The sequence below is a fragment of the Primulina eburnea genome, chromosome 3, assembly GCF_022965805.1.
Source record: "Primulina eburnea isolate SZY01 chromosome 3, ASM2296580v1, whole genome shotgun sequence".
In the NCBI taxonomy this organism is placed as follows: Eukaryota; Viridiplantae; Streptophyta; class Magnoliopsida; order Lamiales; family Gesneriaceae; genus Primulina; species Primulina eburnea.
Genome location: NC_133103.1, coordinates 10,898,988 through 10,917,114, shown reverse-complemented (window position 1 = coordinate 10,917,114; position 18,127 = coordinate 10,898,988). Strand labels below are relative to the sequence as shown.

General features: G+C 33.3%; 1 protein-coding gene and 2 long non-coding RNA genes across 3 annotated transcripts; all 3 read right to left on the bottom strand.

The window, feature by feature from the left end:
• Positions 1–1,552: 1,552 nt before the first annotated feature.
• LOC140826301 (uncharacterized) lies at positions 1,553–4,879 on the bottom strand. Its single transcript, XM_073188522.1, has 8 exons — positions 4,642–4,879; positions 3,683–4,197; positions 3,515–3,587; positions 3,286–3,366; positions 3,135–3,198; positions 2,406–2,493; positions 2,222–2,306; positions 1,553–1,816 (listed from the first exon to the last, which is right to left on the bottom strand). Exons 1-8 carry the CDS (start codon positions 4,801–4,803, stop codon positions 1,733–1,735), a joined length of 1,152 nt encoding a protein of 383 aa, XP_073044623.1. The 5' UTR covers positions 4,804–4,879; the 3' UTR covers positions 1,553–1,732.
• Positions 4,880–6,802: 1,923 nt separating this feature from the next.
• On the bottom strand, positions 6,803–10,165 carry LOC140826300 (uncharacterized). Its single transcript, XR_012116804.1, has 2 exons — positions 9,121–10,165; positions 6,803–7,025 (listed from the first exon to the last, which is right to left on the bottom strand). It is a non-coding gene; the product is annotated as an uncharacterized lncRNA (long non-coding RNA).
• Positions 10,166–12,530: 2,365 nt separating this feature from the next.
• Positions 12,531–15,131, bottom strand: LOC140826299 (uncharacterized). Its single transcript, XR_012116803.1, has 2 exons — positions 14,851–15,131; positions 12,531–12,753 (listed from the first exon to the last, which is right to left on the bottom strand). It is a non-coding gene; the product is annotated as an uncharacterized lncRNA (long non-coding RNA).
• Positions 15,132–18,127: the final 2,996 nt, after the last annotated feature.

Genomic DNA, 18,127 nt, shown 5'->3' with positions numbered 1-18,127 from the left:
AGAAATTGTTTAAATAATTTTCTAAATAAGACAAAAGAAACGAAAATTATTCATTAAGACCATATATATATAATGTAATTTAAGAATTGAGATATGCAATTACAAGATCTTGATAACAATGAAATATAATTTTTTATGATAGTGTTAATTTTGTCATTACATGTCAATATATAAATTTAATCACTCTTGTTAAAATCATACTAAACATTCAATATATTATCTTATCATTATATTTATCATTGATTTATCTTTATACTGTATATCTCTTACTTATCATATCCTATGTATCAAACTATACCTAAGAATATTACTTTTTATTGTGAATATAGGTAGGGTTGACCCGTCTCACAGATTAATATCCGTGAGACGGTCTCACATGAGACCCACTCTTCAAGCTAATATTGAAATACAACATTCTTTAATATATTTATCAAACAATATCATATATCATCTGTTTTAGGTTTTAGGTTTATAATTTATCAATATTTGATTTTTATCTAATAATATTTTTTTTTATCACTTAAGACCATTCATCATCAAGTATTGCTTATTTATAATTGTTATAACATGAACAAAACATATATTATATACAATAAAGGCAAAAATTTATATGAGATGGTCTCACGGGTCGTATTTGTGAGACAGATCTCTCATTTGGGTCACTCATGAAAAAGTATTACTTTTTATGCTAAGAGTATTACTTTTTATTGTGAATATGGGTAAGGTTGACCCGTCTCACAGATTATGATCCGTGAGACGGTCTCATATGAGACTCACTCTACAATAAAATTTATCTAATAATACATAAATAAGATTTTTGTCTTCAATTTTGAAATGTTAGATGTCATTTTGTTTTTTTTTTAATTTATTTTGATACAAGTAAAATATGTTTATTCTCATAATTATGTAAGAAATATTCAGTATATAAATAATATTCGATTAAGTTAGTGATTTTTAACTCAAAAATATCCAAATTACTGTATTAAAACAATAATATTGATAAATTATAAGATTAAAATACAAATTACCAATTAGAAAATTACAATTTTCTGTTTCAAAAAAAAAAAGAAAATTACAATTTTCAGAAAATAAAACAAATACATAATCAGATGGAGAGAGTAGGTAGACCGGAACCTTCCGAACGAACAACGAGGGGCATTTTTTCCAATAAGTTGTTTTTAAAAAATCCGTGAAATTGCTTGCCCTTGACCCATTTGTCTGTTCCTTCGATCCAAGGGGTAATATATATCAATAATGAACAACAAATAAATACATTTCAAAATAGTTTAAATGTTCGTCAGTATCTGAATGACAATTCCCATTGAATGAAATTATATTCATCGTCCTTTTATTACATAAAAATAATCCAATAAAATCATCAAACAACTTAAAAATGTAAAACAACTTACTTTGGCCATCTTATAAAAATCTTTATTCATTTTTTTTTTTTTACCAAAAAGAGCTTGTAAGTTCTCACTCGGCTAACGCACGTCTTTGTCGAACCAACAAAGAAGTTATGATGCAAATCAGAGACATAACCATGGAAACAGTATACAACCAAACTAACTTTTAATAAATGTCACCCAAGGAAAAAGGAGAAACAGTGGCCCCATTTATGTACAATACAACTTCGCACATATCTGTACAACTGCAAAGCTGTCTTTAGAAGGCAACCACATCACATCGGGTAAGAAAGTGGAATCCAGAGAACCATCATTCTATCAAGAATCATTTACCAGTGGCAAATTCCTTGGGACTCCGTTCGTGATAAAGCTATCAACTCTTCGTACTTGGAAGCATATACAAAGCCCCATAACTATTTATGGGAAAAAAACACAAAAAATGACATTAGTTGGTTATCACTTTTTTTCACAAAGCTCGACCTTGCAAGAGGTGAATGAAATTATAGTGTTAAAATTTTCTCATTCCCTTGCATGTAAGCCATGAGCATGTTGGTTGGTAATCAGGTAATGGCAAATGCAAAAAGCACTCAAGACCGACTTGATAAAAAAAATAAGGGGTTTTGCGAATCACTCTATTTTATGCTTCATTTTTCTCAAATGCTCAAGCTTATGGAGTTGACTTACAATAATTTTATGATTTAAAAATAATTTAACACAACCACCTCATTGAGCATTTTATGAGTTAGGGCTTGAGCAAATTGCATATGAATGTGAGAGAAACGAGGGGGTATTGGAGGGGCTGCAAGTTTAATGAATACCTCAATCTCCTTCACTTCGAAATCTTGAGAATGTGATAAACATGGGTTCCCATATGTTTCTGAAGACGAACTTGATCCATTCAATCTGAGGCACCATCAGGAGGAGATGATTTGAATGCAAGGAATGGAACAAAGCAATGGTGATGTTATGTATATTTTAATACTAAAGCAAGTGAAATCTTACAGATCTCCATCCAAATAGAGTGCAAAATGACTGCCCCCGCCCAAGGCCAAATACTCCGTATTGCACAATGTAAAATACCGATTTATTCCTGTTTTATGGGCTTACAGGTTAGAATAAAATAACAAAGCCGGTCATGGAGTGATCAATCTCAACCTCATCAGATTCACAACAGGAGAAATAAAAAAAAAAGAAAAAGAAATAAGTACAGAAAAACATAATAGACACCATATAAACTGAGGCCATATTAGCGACAACACCAGAAAGGAGAGCATTCATAAACTGTAACAATACTATATTTAAGAAGATTCACCTCGCGAATGAGGGTTCTAGATATTTTGTGAAGCAGCAGCAATTCATATGAGTGAAATACCAGATGTTAAGGTTTGTTCTCAGTGTTGATGCTTCATTGACAAAGGATTCTATGATAATAATAGAACTAAAAGTCACTCAAAATACATGGGCTGTCAGCTCGTGATCGGTGTAGGATAGTAAATCAAAATTCTATAGGATTTGTGAGATATATTTTTCCTCTCTTTGCTAGTGATATAAAATGATCGTATTAAGACAAATCATAACCAACGTTCAATGAGATGGTCCAAATCATACCAGGACCTCATATAAGAATCTCCAACCAAAACATTTTTGTTCCAACTGCTCAAAAATAGTCTGTTAAATAAAAAGGGATCATCCATACACTAAATATCAGAGACACCATGGAGGAATTGATACCTGTTGGACGAAATATGAGAGGTTGCCCAGAGGTATCAGTGAAAACAAATGAATCATTTGTTCCCTATTACAAATTCAGCTCTCAATTTGGTGAAAGTGATTAAATAACTTCGTTTTGTTTATAACTGAGAGCTAAAAGATTCAGAACTACCTGATACTTCCGCTTATTTATTGATCTCAAAGGCGCCTCAACCAAGCCACCAAATACTGCTCCATTTCGATCCCCAACAACCTAAAATTAATAATGAGAAACATAAACATGTGTACAATCCCCATGTGCATCCAAATATCACCTCATTCCATACAAAGTTTATTTTACACTGCATAATTTTCCTGCGAGAACTTTGAAAACTTGAAAAGTCATTTGTATGAAATATTACCAGCAGACTGAGGCCCGGCCAAAGCATACTTCTCCTGTATAGTGTGGAAAGAGATATGCCATGCCTCCATGTACTAAAAGTTACAGCATAAAATAACTGAAGCGAAATGAACTGATAAACGAAACTAAAACAATATGCATATCAAATACAAGTTCACAGATATCCGACCTGTACAATAATATCCATTTCCGCCCCTGAACAATTACGGGTAGTGAGGCATAAAGGACGCTTCGTGTCTTCTCGGAGAGAAGCATCGATGGTTCAGAAGTTTCGGGGAGCTTTTCCAGATGCAGAGATTCCTTTAATGTTTGCATGGCGATCCCTTCATCTGCAGAACCATTAGAACAACTCCCGTTACCAAAAGCTACAACAGAACCAGATTTGGGGGCTTGATCTTGAAGACCGCCAAATTTAGCAGCTCGATTGAATGCTCTGCCCAGGGATTGTTTACCCCTTGAGAAAATACTTCTCTTTTTGAAATTATCTCTCATTGGTTCGGATGGTGTCTTCAGTTCATCATCTTGAGAAGTACTTTTTTCACTCAAGGCACTGGTATCCTGAGATTCGGAGGATGCTAACAGAGAATACAAAAATGCAGTAAACGATGATGTATCAGGAGCATCAACAGATTCCACATAACCCTCCAATTCTGACTGACTATGTTCACTATCATCCGCATCATCCTATCAAAAATGAAGAAAAAATAGGAGGGAGAGTCATGGCGGATACATAATTCAACTAGGATGACATAAAGACGCCATGAATTAAGAGAATACAATGTTTGTTAAATTAGAAACATTCCTCCCCCTTTCCAATTGCAAGTTCATAGTCACTGATTTTTAACTCCAGTCAACACAGACTGATGTTTCAAAGTACCAACAGCACAGAGCTATCGAAACCTTAACAATCAACCACAGACACAAAGCCACCATAAAACCCTAACAATCAACTTCAAGATAGATATTCAAAAAGCCAAAAATAATAACCAGAATCGAATCCCACAAATTACGATCAAACAGGTAACAATTCTACAAGAAATTGAAGGGAGGAAAAAAACAAGTTTACAAACATAACACCAAACGAGAAAGCCGAACTTCCCAGAAAACAAAAGTAGAAGACGAATTTACATGAGGAGGCGGAGGTGGTGGGCGAGGTTTGGAGGGTTTATCGGAAATGGGGTTGAGCAAAACGGTGGTAAGATCAGATACAAAATGCGCTGCTTTGGTCTTCAAAGATTTGGACTGCTTCTTCATAGTATCTTCTAGCTCTCGCTCCTGCTGCCGCCCCATCCCGGACTCTATTCTTCTTTATTATATGACGCTGATTATTGAATTTTTTGAAGGCAAGGTTGGGGGACAATTCAGTATTATATCCTGTTGTTTTTGCTAATTCCTGATTTCGTATTTCAATTTAATCCCTCCTATTTTTTTATTTTACTCAATTATGTCCTTAAGATCTAAATATTTTCGATATATTTCCAAAATAACTTGTTGAACTTTTTTTAATAGGCCCAGGAAACGGTAGGTTGAACGGGGAAGACATAATTTATTATTATTATTATTATGTAACTTAAATGTTTCAGATGAGATATTTCTAAAAAATTACGAATCTTAAGTTATATTCGAGATTTATTATTTTTCTATTTTAGTATAATATTTTGGAATATTTGAAATAAACAAATCTAATAAAAAAATTAGATATCAAGAGCAACTAAGAACTCAGATTACCAAGGTAATATATTATTCAAGATTTCTAGAAAGAGCCTCGCATTCCTCTAAACTCTCGTAAGATTTTAGAGAAATACAAAAAAACAGTACAAAATTATGGTAAACAGCTATAATATTTAACACGAAAAATTAAATAAATCTTTTAAAAACAAAAAGAAATTCTTTGAACATCGAAAAATATTAAAACAAATATTCAAACTCTAGAATAACAACAATACAATTTTAGCAATAGGATCGTGGGAGACATGTTATCATCATCATTTGGTACCAAACTTTTATTATATCGAAAATGGAAGGTCGAAGTAATACAAAAACATTTAACCGAGAATGAAAAAACTATCAATCTCATAGGGAAAAAAATTTGATGACAATTATAGAAATAACTGGTCTCAATTATCTCCAAAACCTTACACGGTCTTTTGAAAAAATACAATAAGGATTTCTTGACATAGTGGGAAAATAACTAACTCCAAGGCAATCTTAAAATTAAAGAAGACAAGGAATATGAATTCTTCATATACAAACATATCATGATAAGCATAGTTGATCAAAATGATATGCAGAGTATTATCAAAAAACATTTTGACATTGGCTTAATCAAAGCAGAAACATCGTCATATAACAGTACAAGTTTTGGTGAAAAATCATGGTGAGATTAAAATAAACAAATCGAAATTACTAATAATTATAAATAAATTAACAAAATTCTGGAGTTTGATGGATATTTTATATCTACTATAGATCATTTAATTAGTTGTACATACAACATTAAAATATTATCTAAATTTGATTGTAAGTCTGAATTCAATCGTATTCATTGAAAGAAAAAACAAGAAATTCCAGCTTTCACCATACAACAATATCATTCTATTTGGAAAATACTAGCAATGAGATTGATTAATATACCACAGATATTTTAAATAAAGATGTATAATATATTTAAAGATTGTACTAAATTTATATTTGTCCATATTGATAATATTTTAATTATATCTAAAAATATGAATTAACATATTAAACACTTAAAAAATTTCTCTAAAATTTGTAAACAAGAAGAACTTGTCTCGTCTGAAAAGAAGACAGTCATAGCTACAAAGAAATTGAATTTATTGGAATAGAAATAGATGGGTCACGAGCAATTATGTAAGAACACATTGTGAAAAAAATTACAAAATTTTCCAAAAAACTCGAAGATGATAAACAACTCCAAATTTCATTAGTATTTGTTAACTTTGATAGAATGTTCATCAACAATCTAGCAAAATATAGGAAAATGTTTAATCCATTACTGAAGAAAGACTCAAGATCGACGTGGACAGAATAACATACTAAGGGACTTAGCCAACTAAAATGGATTTACAAATATCTGCCAAAAAATGTTTATTCCTCAAGATTAAGATGATATGGTATTATACACAAATATCATTGATCATCGGTGGACAACAATTCTTACAAACTCACACCAGAACTGAAACGTCTACTAATTTTTAAAAAAATGCGGAATATTTTTTTTTTATACAGCTTGCATTTTCGAAATAATATTTAAAAATGATCCTAAATATTTGACAGTAAAAATACCGTAGTTTAAATTAACCAAACTCATCCAAAATCATACGTAAACATAAACAAGTAAAAATCTTAAATTCATCAACGTATAAAAATATTAATATCCTCTCAATCTCAATAATCGTAATGCGGAAAACATGGGGTCCTCGGGTCGTGTCACCCACCAAGTCTGCCTACTCAGAGTTCGGCACCTCCAGTCTCCTCCACATTTAGCTCACCTGCATCACACACGCCTAGTGAGTCTAAAGACTCAACACGCCTGTACCAGGAATAACAAGTACATATACAGGCACATAACAGTGAAAAATATCATACTCAACATATCTTTCATGAACTTAAAAAGCTTAATGCCAACATACCTTTAAAGAACTTAAAAGCATAATGTAAACGTGTTATGTAAAATCATATCGTCTCAAAGCATGTCATCTCATGTCATCATATACATAAACGTGTCGTGTAAAATCATATAGTATTAAAGCATGTCATCTCATGTCATCATGTACGTATACATTTTCTTTTTAATTGAATTCAGTTCATTAGTTGTGACTTTCGTATCAGCTCTATCATATCAGCTCTATCGATGGATCCATCTATAAAAACCGTGGTACCCGGCGGCAGGGGACATCAGCGACAGCATTACCCGCCCACTGAGCCCGGGCCTCAGCTCATCATATCATGTCAATGGAAATACGATCGTCGGGCTCCCTCTGGGGCCTTCTCCCGTAAACGGGCTCCCTCTGGGGCCTTTTCCCTCACGATATCTCCAATCATATCATCGTATACATATACATCGTCAGTCACAACCAACTCCCATCCTTCAAAAACATCATCATATTCACCACTTAATAAAAACATGCATATACGTAATTTTTCATTTAAACCAAGCATGCAACGTATATTTCATAAAATCTAAAAATCGTGATCATGATGCATAAACCTTTAAAATATAGTAAATTTGTGCTCAGGGCGCTGCCAGGACCAACATCTCACCCCGGGTGCAAAATGACCATTTTGCCCTTGTAAACCCAAAAATTACCGTTTTCTCCCTAGACGTAAAATTTCACGTCTTTGACATTTTCTTAATTCCATTGACTCTAGCATGTCCCAAATAATTATTTAAGCCTACATGAACTTTCCCATATTTTTATTTGGCTTAAATCAATGACTTAAAAATTAATCTTTAACTATACCATATTAATACGTTTAAATCCCGAATTAAACCAAACCTTATCATAAAATTCCCAAATTAAAAACTTAGACTTCTAATAATTCTTTGAACTTAAATAAAATTTCCATAATTTTATTAAGCTTAAATCTAAGCGTTTCAATTTAATTCTTTAATTAACGTTTCATGCGGCGACTAAATCCCGGATAAATCTAAAACTCATTATTTTGATCCGAAACTTACCAAACTCTTAAAAATGTCTCAAAACATAATTAAAAGCATCCCTAGAAGTAAACTCGAGCCTATTTCATAACTTAACCAAATTGTTTTAAAACTTGGACCGGAGTTCCGAGTTTAACCCAAATCAACTCGAAACTTAACCGAATTTTTCCTAACTTGTTACCATATCTTAAAAACAGTTAAATGATCCTAAAATTTAATATCATGCCTATGATCTCACGGCTGATAATTCCAGAAAACACTATTATTATCGGCCCTCCCTTAATTGGCACCTTATTTCCCTTATCTTCCCATTATCATGTTTCTTACCTACCACCAGCTGTTCTAGCCCCGAACCAAGACCTCTAGGACCTTGACCAGACCTTTAAAAACCTACCAGAACCAAGCAACTCGTCCCATGCACCTTGCTCCCTTCTATGAACCGAGACTCATCAACAGCTCCTACCTCGGCTCACCCCTCTTCCCTTGGCTCGAACGATGTTTCCGTCCCCTCTAGCACGGTTTGAGCCATTCCAAACCCCAACTCAGACCCACCATGGTCTGGTACAGGGCTGGAGAAGGCCCTCACGCGGCCAGAACATGGAAAACGCGATCGAGCACTCCACCTCGCACAAACCAAAAAAATATGATCGGCCCTTGCAACCTTGCTGATCTCGACCCAGCTGCACACACCAGTACCTAAACCTCAACAACCAAGATCTGTACAGCCCCTTTCCATCCTAATACAGCAGCCCCTTGCACCATAATTCAGAAAGCGTGAGTAATATTAAAAGAATGCATGCCATGAACAAAAACCGAAGATCCTCCACGCTCTCGGTTAAAACAAGAATAACTCATGGATAATACATACACCTATAACAGCAAATATACAACGCATGTGATGCAGAAATAAAAGTACGGGGGCGTGCCTTGGTGATTATTATTGGACAATCGATCGATGACACACGGCCGAAGGGGAGAATCCTTGCTTGAAATGAAAAATGGAAGCACCGAAACTCTTTGCAGCAACAATGAACGAGAATGATTGTGAGTGGAAGGGGTGGGCGGTTGAGTGGAGGGTGATTAAGTTAGTGGAAACGTTTAGGGAGCCATTTAGTGCTAATTATGTTGACAATAATTAATTGATGGGCCTAAAATTGCATTTTAAAAATTTTAAAAGAATTTTAAGCTCAATAAGCTTAAAAGTAGGCCCAATAAATCCAAATACACTCCCGAAAAATATTTTGTGTTGGAAAGCATTTTGAAAATATTAGTCGAACCCTTAAAAAGTCTCTCGATTCGGTAAAATTCGCATACCGTTAAAAATAAAGTCCTGCGGATAAGAATACCCGGTAAAATCCCATTATTTGAAAAATCAACTTAAAACACAATATATTAATTTATAAAAGTTAATCATATATTAAAATAATTTTCCTGAAAATTCTCCGGTTTCCGTTCCTCGTTCGGGCGTGAAATGCATCTAGAAACCCTAATGCATGAACTTCTAAAATTTCATGAATTAAATCATATCATGCATGAATTACGCATAAAATGCATAAAAATAATTAAAAAGAAACATGCATTTTAGGCTTTAAAACAATTTAATAAAATACCAAAGGAATTTAATAATTTGCATGCACGTGGTTCACGTGGACCTTCAAATTTTCGGGACGTTACAATCTTCCCCCCTTAAATTGAATTTCGTCCTCGAAATTCGCTTACTCTCGTCAAACAAAAAGTTTAAACTCTTAATTCTAGAATCCCAATAGTCTACGCTTCCGTTGTGCTACTCTGATAAAATAAGTGTTGAGTTGTCCTTACGTCTCCTCAATTCTAATTAAATTGCATGCTGAATCCTTGATTGCGAATCGCAACTTAACACGACTTATGGCGACTTAGTTTTATTCTACTATGTCCTCAAATGTTGACTTTTCTTAAACTTCCGAATATTAAAAATGGCAGTCCGAATTTTATTGCGTCTTACTTTCTTATACTGTACCCATGATGTTAATTGACCTATTATATTAGCATTTCTGCAGTTCAACTTGAAAAATCTTATCACCAAAAATTACTGATATACTTCTATTTTCGGTAATACACTTAAAAGTTAAACCTTATCTCAACCACATATTAATATTAGCCTAAGATCCTTGAATCGAATCTTTATCTTATGGCACCAAACTTTCGTAACTTAACTATTTACAAGTACATCCTTAATATAAAATTGTTGCAAATATTAATACTCGAGTAACGTTAATCTATAAAACCCAAACATATAATATCGATATTCTTCCAATATTTTAAATCCTTTAAGTCCAAATTACATGCTTAAACTATTTCATTTCCAATTACAATATAGTGGAGGCCTAAGACTCTGCACTTTTCTCATTGGAACAAATGTTGCATTCTTACGTATCTTTAATGCTTAATTATTTCTAGCATATAAACTTAATAAGTTATCCCATGATAGCATTAGACTAACTTTAATAAATCAACTTCACTTATAACCCATAGAGTTCTAGAGTCCCCATATCAAGCTTTTAGATCTCTCACTAGATAAAATTCTTAATATTTATTAATTGATAACTTATGTTGAACACAACTAATTACCTTTTGTTTTTATTTCCCCCAAAAATTCCGTATGAACAAATATCCCATAAATTTGAAATTCAAAATTACTTAATCCAAATAACTTTGGATAAAATAATTCCAATACACATATCCGCTTAGCCCCAAGGTTTTTAATGACTTTCAAAATTTCTCAAGACAAGGTGTCTACTTCACCTCTTACATGCGTCTATCAAATATCTTAACCATTAATCACACCCAAATTTCTAGAAAAATTAAATTCCAACAAAGGTATACTTTTAACTCCAAAGATTACGATTAAAAATTATGATACATCAAACTTAATTTCCCGAAATTTTGTCAACTCTGTGTTTACTCTTATAACTTAACTAACTGATCATTTTACCTTAAATTGTCGTCACTTTAAATTCTTAATTCTCCACAACATTATTTCACTAACGCTTAATTTTCGTGCCCAAGATTGATTCATCCGACAATATCCTTTATTAACTTTCCTTATAACATTATAACTCAGATATTTCAATATTCTAATTATCTCTTCAAGCTTAAACCATCGAAAATTTTTAACACTTAAATTATTTGATTCCATTTATTGTTAAACTATTTCTCCTAAATTTCTTAAAATTGCAACATTAATTCTATATTTTCTCAAAATTTATCCAATTTGTCTTTAATTTTGAAAATCCAACAATTACACATAAGTTCTTGGCGTTCCTAATCCCATTTTATAGGTTTCTCGTAACATAAATTTTAATAATCTTAATATTATTAGACCCAAGATCAATTCTCATAACCTTGAAAATTACTTATTTTACCCAAGTGTTCCTCAAAAGTTCCAATTTAATCCTCAAAATTTCAAAATTTTCAATTTGGTCCTTAAGATATTCGAAGATTACAATTTTGGTCTTATAACTCTCGAAATTTACATTTTTTTTTCCCATAAAATTTTCGACTTGGATTAAACCTTAAAATTCTATAAACTAAAAATTTAATCTCAAAGTTTGGTAAATTCGAAATAGTCCCTTAGAATTTTATTGTTGCACTTAGGTCCTCAAATTATTGGTTAATACAGTTAGGTCCTTAAAATTCTCAATCCATTCAATTCAATCCTTAGGTCCCACTAGGTAGAGAATGCATCCTAAATAAATTCTACGTTTTTTTTTTACTTCCAAAGATTGTCGTAGTTTTCGAATCATTTATCCCTACATGGAATCCTGAAATATTAACTCAACTAGCAACCACGAACCATCGGTAATTTCTTAGAAATTCTACAAGTCCCAAAATCATTCATCATTTTCAAGATTAACTTATTATCCCAAAGAGTAGGACATCAGTACTTCTAACCTAAAATCAATATAATCAAATCATTATAACCTTCTCCTAAAGCCCAATATTCGAATTCTGAGACACATCCAATTCCAAATGTAACCAACATGCAATTTCATCTAGTTTTGAAACTGTAAATCCTTAAATCATAAAAACAATTAAACATATATCGTAGATCATCATAAAACATAGATCATGTTAACATGCAGGTGAACAGAGTAAATCATTTAAAACACTTAAATCATAAAAGCTTACAGACTTGAGGCTTGAAGACTGAGCGGCAGAAGCTGGCGGTGACACAACCCTTTACAGGAACATGGCTCTGATACCAACTGAAACGTCTACTAATTTTTAAAAAAATGCGGAATATTTTTTTTTATACAGCTTGCATTTTCGAAATAATATTTAAAAATGATCCTAAATATTTGACAGTAAAAATACCGTAGTTTAAATTAACCAAACTCATCCAAAATCATACGTAAACATAAACAAGTAAAAATCTTAAATTCATCAACGTATAAAAATATTAATATCCTCTCAATCTCAATAATCGTAATGCGGAAAACATGGGGTCCTCGGGTCGTGTCACCCACCAAGTCTGCCTACTCAGAGTTCGGCACCTCCAGTCTCCTCCACATTTAGCTCACCTGCATCACACACGCCTAGTGAGTCTAAAGACTCAACACGCCTGTACCAGGAATAACAAGTACATATACAGGCACATAACAGTGAAAAATATCATACTCAACATATCTTTCATGAACTTAAAAAGCTTAATGCCAACATACCTTTAAAGAACTTAAAAGCATAATGTAAACGTGTTATGTAAAATCATATCGTCTCAAAGCATGTCATCTCATGTCATCATATACATAAACGTGTCGTGTAAAATCATATAGTATTAAAGCATGTCATCTCATGTCATCATGTACGTATACATTTTCTTTTTAATTGAATTCAGTTCATTAGTTGTGACTTTCGTATCAGCTCTATCATATCAGCTCTATCGATGGATCCATCTATAAAAACCGTGGTACCCGGCGGCAGGGGACATCAGCGACAGCATTACCCGCCCACTGAGCCCGGGCCTCAGCTCATCATATCATGTCAATGGAAATACGATCGTCGGGCTCCCTCTGGGGCCTTCTCCCGTAAACGGGCTCCCTCTGGGGCCTTTTCCCTCACGATATCTCCAATCATATCATCGTATACATATACATCGTCAGTCACAACCAACTCCCATCCTTCAAAAACATCATCATATTCACCACTTAATAAAAACATGCATATACGTAATTTTTCATTTAAACCAAGCATGCAACGTATATTTTCATAAAATCTAAAAATCGTGATCATGATGCATAAACCTTTAAAATATAGTAAATTTGTGCTCAGGGCGCTGCCAGGACCAACATCTCACCCCGGGTGCAAAATGACCATTTTGCCCTTGTAAACCCAAAAATTACCGTTTTCTCCCTAGACGTAAAATTTCACGTCTTTGACATTTTCTTAATTCCATTGACTCTAGCATGTCCCAAATAATTATTTAAGCCTACATGAACTTTCCCATATTTTTATTTGGCTTAAATCAATGACTTAAAAATTAATCTTTAACTATACCATATTAATACGTTTAAATCCCGAATTAAACCAAACCTTATCATAAAATTCCCAAATTAAAAACTTAGACTTCTAATAATTCTTTGAACTTAAATAAAATTTTCCATAATTTTATTAAGCTTAAATCTAAGCGTTTCAATTTAATTCTTTAATTAACGTTTCATGCGGCGACTAAATCCCGGATAAATCTAAAACTCATTATTTTGATCCGAAACTTACCAAACTCTTAAAAATGTCTCAAAACATAATTAAAAGCATCCCTAGAAGTAAACTCGAGCCTATTTCATAACTTAACCAAATTGTTTTAAAACTTGGACCGGAGTTCCGAGTTTAACCCAAATCAACTCGAAACTTAACCGAATTTTTCCCAACTTGTTACCATATCTTAAAAACAGTTAAATGATCCTAAAATTTAATATCATGCCTATGATCTCACGGCTGATAATTCCAGAAAACACTATTATTATCGGCCCTCCCTTAATTGGCACCTTATTTCCCTTATCTTCCCATTATCATGTTTCTTACCTACCACCAGCTGTTCTAGCCCCGAACCAAGACCTCTAGGACCTTGACCAGACCTTTAAAAACCTACCAGAACCAAGCAACTCGTCCCATGCACCTTGCTCCCTTCTATGAACCGAGACTCATCAACAGCTCCTACCTCGGCTCACCCCTCTTCCCTTGGCTCGAACGATGTTTCCGTCCCCTCTAGCACGGTTTGAGCCATTCCAAACCCCAACTCAGACCCACCATGGTCTGGTACAGGGCTGGAGAAGGCCCTCACGCGGCCAGAACATGGAAAACGCGATCGAGCACTCCACCTCGCACAAACCAAAAAAATATGATCGGCCCTTGCAACCTTGCTGATCTCGACCCAGCTGCACACACCAGTACCTAAACCTCAACAACCAAGATCTGTACAGCCCCTTTCCATCCTAATACAGCAGCCCCTTGCACCATAATTCAGAAAGCGTGAGTAATATTAAAAGAATGCATGCCATGAACAAAAACCGAAGATCCTCCACGCTCTCGGTTAAAACAAGAATAACTCATGGATAATACATACACCTATAACAGCAAATATACAACGCATGTGATGCAGAAATAAAAGTACGGGGGCGTGCCTTGGTGATTATTATTGGACAATCGATCGATGACACACGGCCGAAGGGGAGAATCCTTGCTTGAAATGAAAAATGGAAGCACCGAAACTCTTTGCAGCAACAATGAACGAGAATGATTGTGAGTGGAAGGGGTGGGCGGTTGAGTGGAGGGTGATTAAGTTAGTGGAAACGTTTAGGGAGCCATTTAGTGCTAATTATGTTGACAATAATTAATTGATGGGCCTAAAATTGCATTTTAAAAATTTTAAAAGAATTTTAAGCTCAATAAGCTTAAAAGTAGGCCCAATAAATCCAAATACACTCCCGAAAAATATTTTGTGTTGGAAAGCATTTTGAAAATATTAGTCGAACCCTTAAAAAGTCTCTCGATTCGGTAAAATTCGCATACCGTTAAAAATAAATTCCTGCGGATAAGAATACCCGGTAAAATCCCATTATTTGAAAAATCAACTTAAAACACAATATATTAATTTATAAAAGTTAATCATATATTAAAATAATTTTCCTGAAAATTCTCCGGTTTCCGTTCCTCGTTCGGGCGTGAAATGCATCTAGAAACCCTAATGCATGAACTTCTAAAATTTCATGAATTAAATCATATCATGCATGAATTACGCATAAAATGCATAAAAATAATTAAAAAGAAACATGCATTTTAGGCTTTAAAACAATTTAATAAAATACCAAAGGAATTTAATAATTTGCATGCACGTGGTTCACGTGGACCTTCAAATTTTCGGGACGTTACAAGAACAATAACAATCATATATATATATAATATATATATATATATATATATATATATATATATATATATATATATATATATATATATATATATTAAAGTGAACTTTTCTCATATGCAAAAATCATACAATGGCACATCAACAAAAAATAATTTTATGCAGTAAATTTCTTTTTTTGAAAAATGAGCATATTTTTACTTACTAAGAAATAAATTTTGAAAGATAATAGGCATGTTAAATTTTTTTGAAAAAATAAATAAATCTAAACCCGAGAAAGTGAGACTATTAAAATGACAAGTTTTGTGTCAAAATTATATATTTGATATTGTTATTATTAAATATCATGAAAATAATATTTCGGATTTTCTAACAAGAGATGGAAAACACTAATATCAATGTCATTTTGAAATGCAGATGCATTTGAGATAACACCTTCAGATGCTTCAAAAAGAGTTCAATAAACTTACCTTAAATGCAAAATTTGCTGGTAAGTTACAACAAGTTGATAAGAGGATGATCTCTGATCGAATTACAGGTTGTGTGCATGCTTATACTCAGATATGATTTGTATTGTTAAAGTCTATCTTTCATGCTATTAAGAAACCAATGACATCTTAAAAAAAGAGTTTTCGAGTACATGGCTTTATACTTGGAGTAGGAGATACAAGTATCCCTAGCACAAGTGCTAAGTCGAAATCATCTTTAGTTGAGTCAGCTCAAGCAAAAATTGATGTTTTGGATCTTTATCTCGAGCCACCAAGTCAACTCTTCACCTCGTGGATTGAAGAGAGATAGATCAACTTTATAAAATAAATAGACATGGGAAAATATAAGGTCGCTACTAATGAGTTTATAATTTTTCCATTCCATGTATATCAGTAGAATTGAGATAAATTGAAAACTAAAGCAGGAATTAACCCAACTACATGTCAAGTTGACATAGAAGGAAAATATCCACGGATGGAGAGGAAACCTAATGTCTATCCTAAAGAGGTCAAGACATGGTATAATTTTAAGAGTTTCCCAAAAACATTTCCTCTATCAAAATGTATATAGGAAGTTGTTTATGAAACATTGGCAAATAACGATTCTTTGTCCAGATAAAATATTTTGGAATTATACTTTTTTAGTGCAACTCTAGAACCAGCTGAGAAATGTTCACACGAGAGTTTTCATTTCACCAAGCTTAGAAGGTCAGATATGAATGTCTACAATTCATCAAGGATCCTTCAGTAAATGAAACATCTATTGTGGGTTCATTTAGTGAAGATGATATCTCCACCAGAAGAGCATGATAATTATGGATATGTCCTATAGAGATGGACAAAGTCAGTTTTCATTTAAAGTTTTATCAAAATTATGTTAACAGATCTTTCTTATTAAATACAATGACAGAAAAAACTACAAGATTTATAAAATAAATATTTGAAAAGGGAAAAAGAATCTTTTGTGGGATCTCAAATTGTCGTGGAGCAAAAGACTCACTAAAAATTATGTAGCATGACTCATATTGGTCAGAAGGGATTTGCATAGAATGCCAAAAACAAAAGGAGCTAGAATTCGGGAAAAGTATTTGATCAAGATCTGACTGAAAATATACTATAGAGACAAATCAAAGTTGTGAAAGACCACACAAAACATGTTTTCATCGTGGACAACCAAAGATTAAAAGAATTAAAAAATGAATGTGATTCAACCACTCCACCAGTGAGACCACTCAACCACTATTAAGAATGACAGACAAAAGAAAAGTGTATCACTTCACAAGTTGCTACCAGCAATAACTCACAGCAACTGATAATAATAACGTAAAGTTATCAATCAAGTCCGAAGTCTGGATTTCAAATCAATCAATGACCTCTGTATATATCAAAACATAAGAAAGTTGGAGCAAAAAATCCAGTTATATAATAAGATCTTCTTAGTCTCTTATTTCCTTTTTTCGTAAATTTAAATAAAATATATAAATCTAAGATTAAAAATTTCCCCGTTGGAAAACTTTTAACATTGTTGTTTAACCTTTGCGTTGATATTATCAAGCTTAAGGTCAATAAATTTTGTACATACAATAGTGTTCCATCTTACCAGGATCTAACTTACTCAAAAAAATAAGTTCAATATCATAAACTCTGGTACATTAATCCTCGTATATATGTTAAAAATGACACCTTCAATTTGGAAAAAACATCCGATGACATAAGAAAATAGTCAAACTGGTTCAGCATCCATGATACGAACCTAAAACTTCTTACATCCAACATACTCATAACCCCATCCCAAGAAACTTAACATCAACTCGGTCGAGTGAGCAGCCATTAAAAGACTAAAAAGTTGCAGCCCTTGAGGCTAAACCAACGCGATGTTGCTCTCTCCACCAGGGGGCTTGCGGACACCACCAAATTAATCCCTCGACTCGACCTTGCCATCTTCAAATATGTTGCTGCCACTCATTTATTTCAACTTGGCCTCACTCAATGCTTCTCAGCAGATCCTGGTGGAACATCTCCTCTGAATATGTCGGTTCCTGTCCA

Excerpts from the sequence above, each read along its gene's own strand:
- LOC140826301 (XM_073188522.1), bottom strand. The coding sequence starts at position 4,803 with ATGGGGCGGCAGCAGGAGCGAGAGCTAGAAGATACTATGAAGAAGCAG. Across the intron at positions 3,199-3,285 it reads TAAATAAGCGGAAGTATCAG|GGAACAAATGATTCATTTGT; the intron begins GTAGTTCTGAAT and ends AATTTGTAATAG. Across the intron at positions 2,494-3,134 it reads TCTCATATTTCGTCCAACAG|GAATAAATCGGTATTTTACA; the intron begins GTATCAATTCCT and ends CCCATAAAACAG.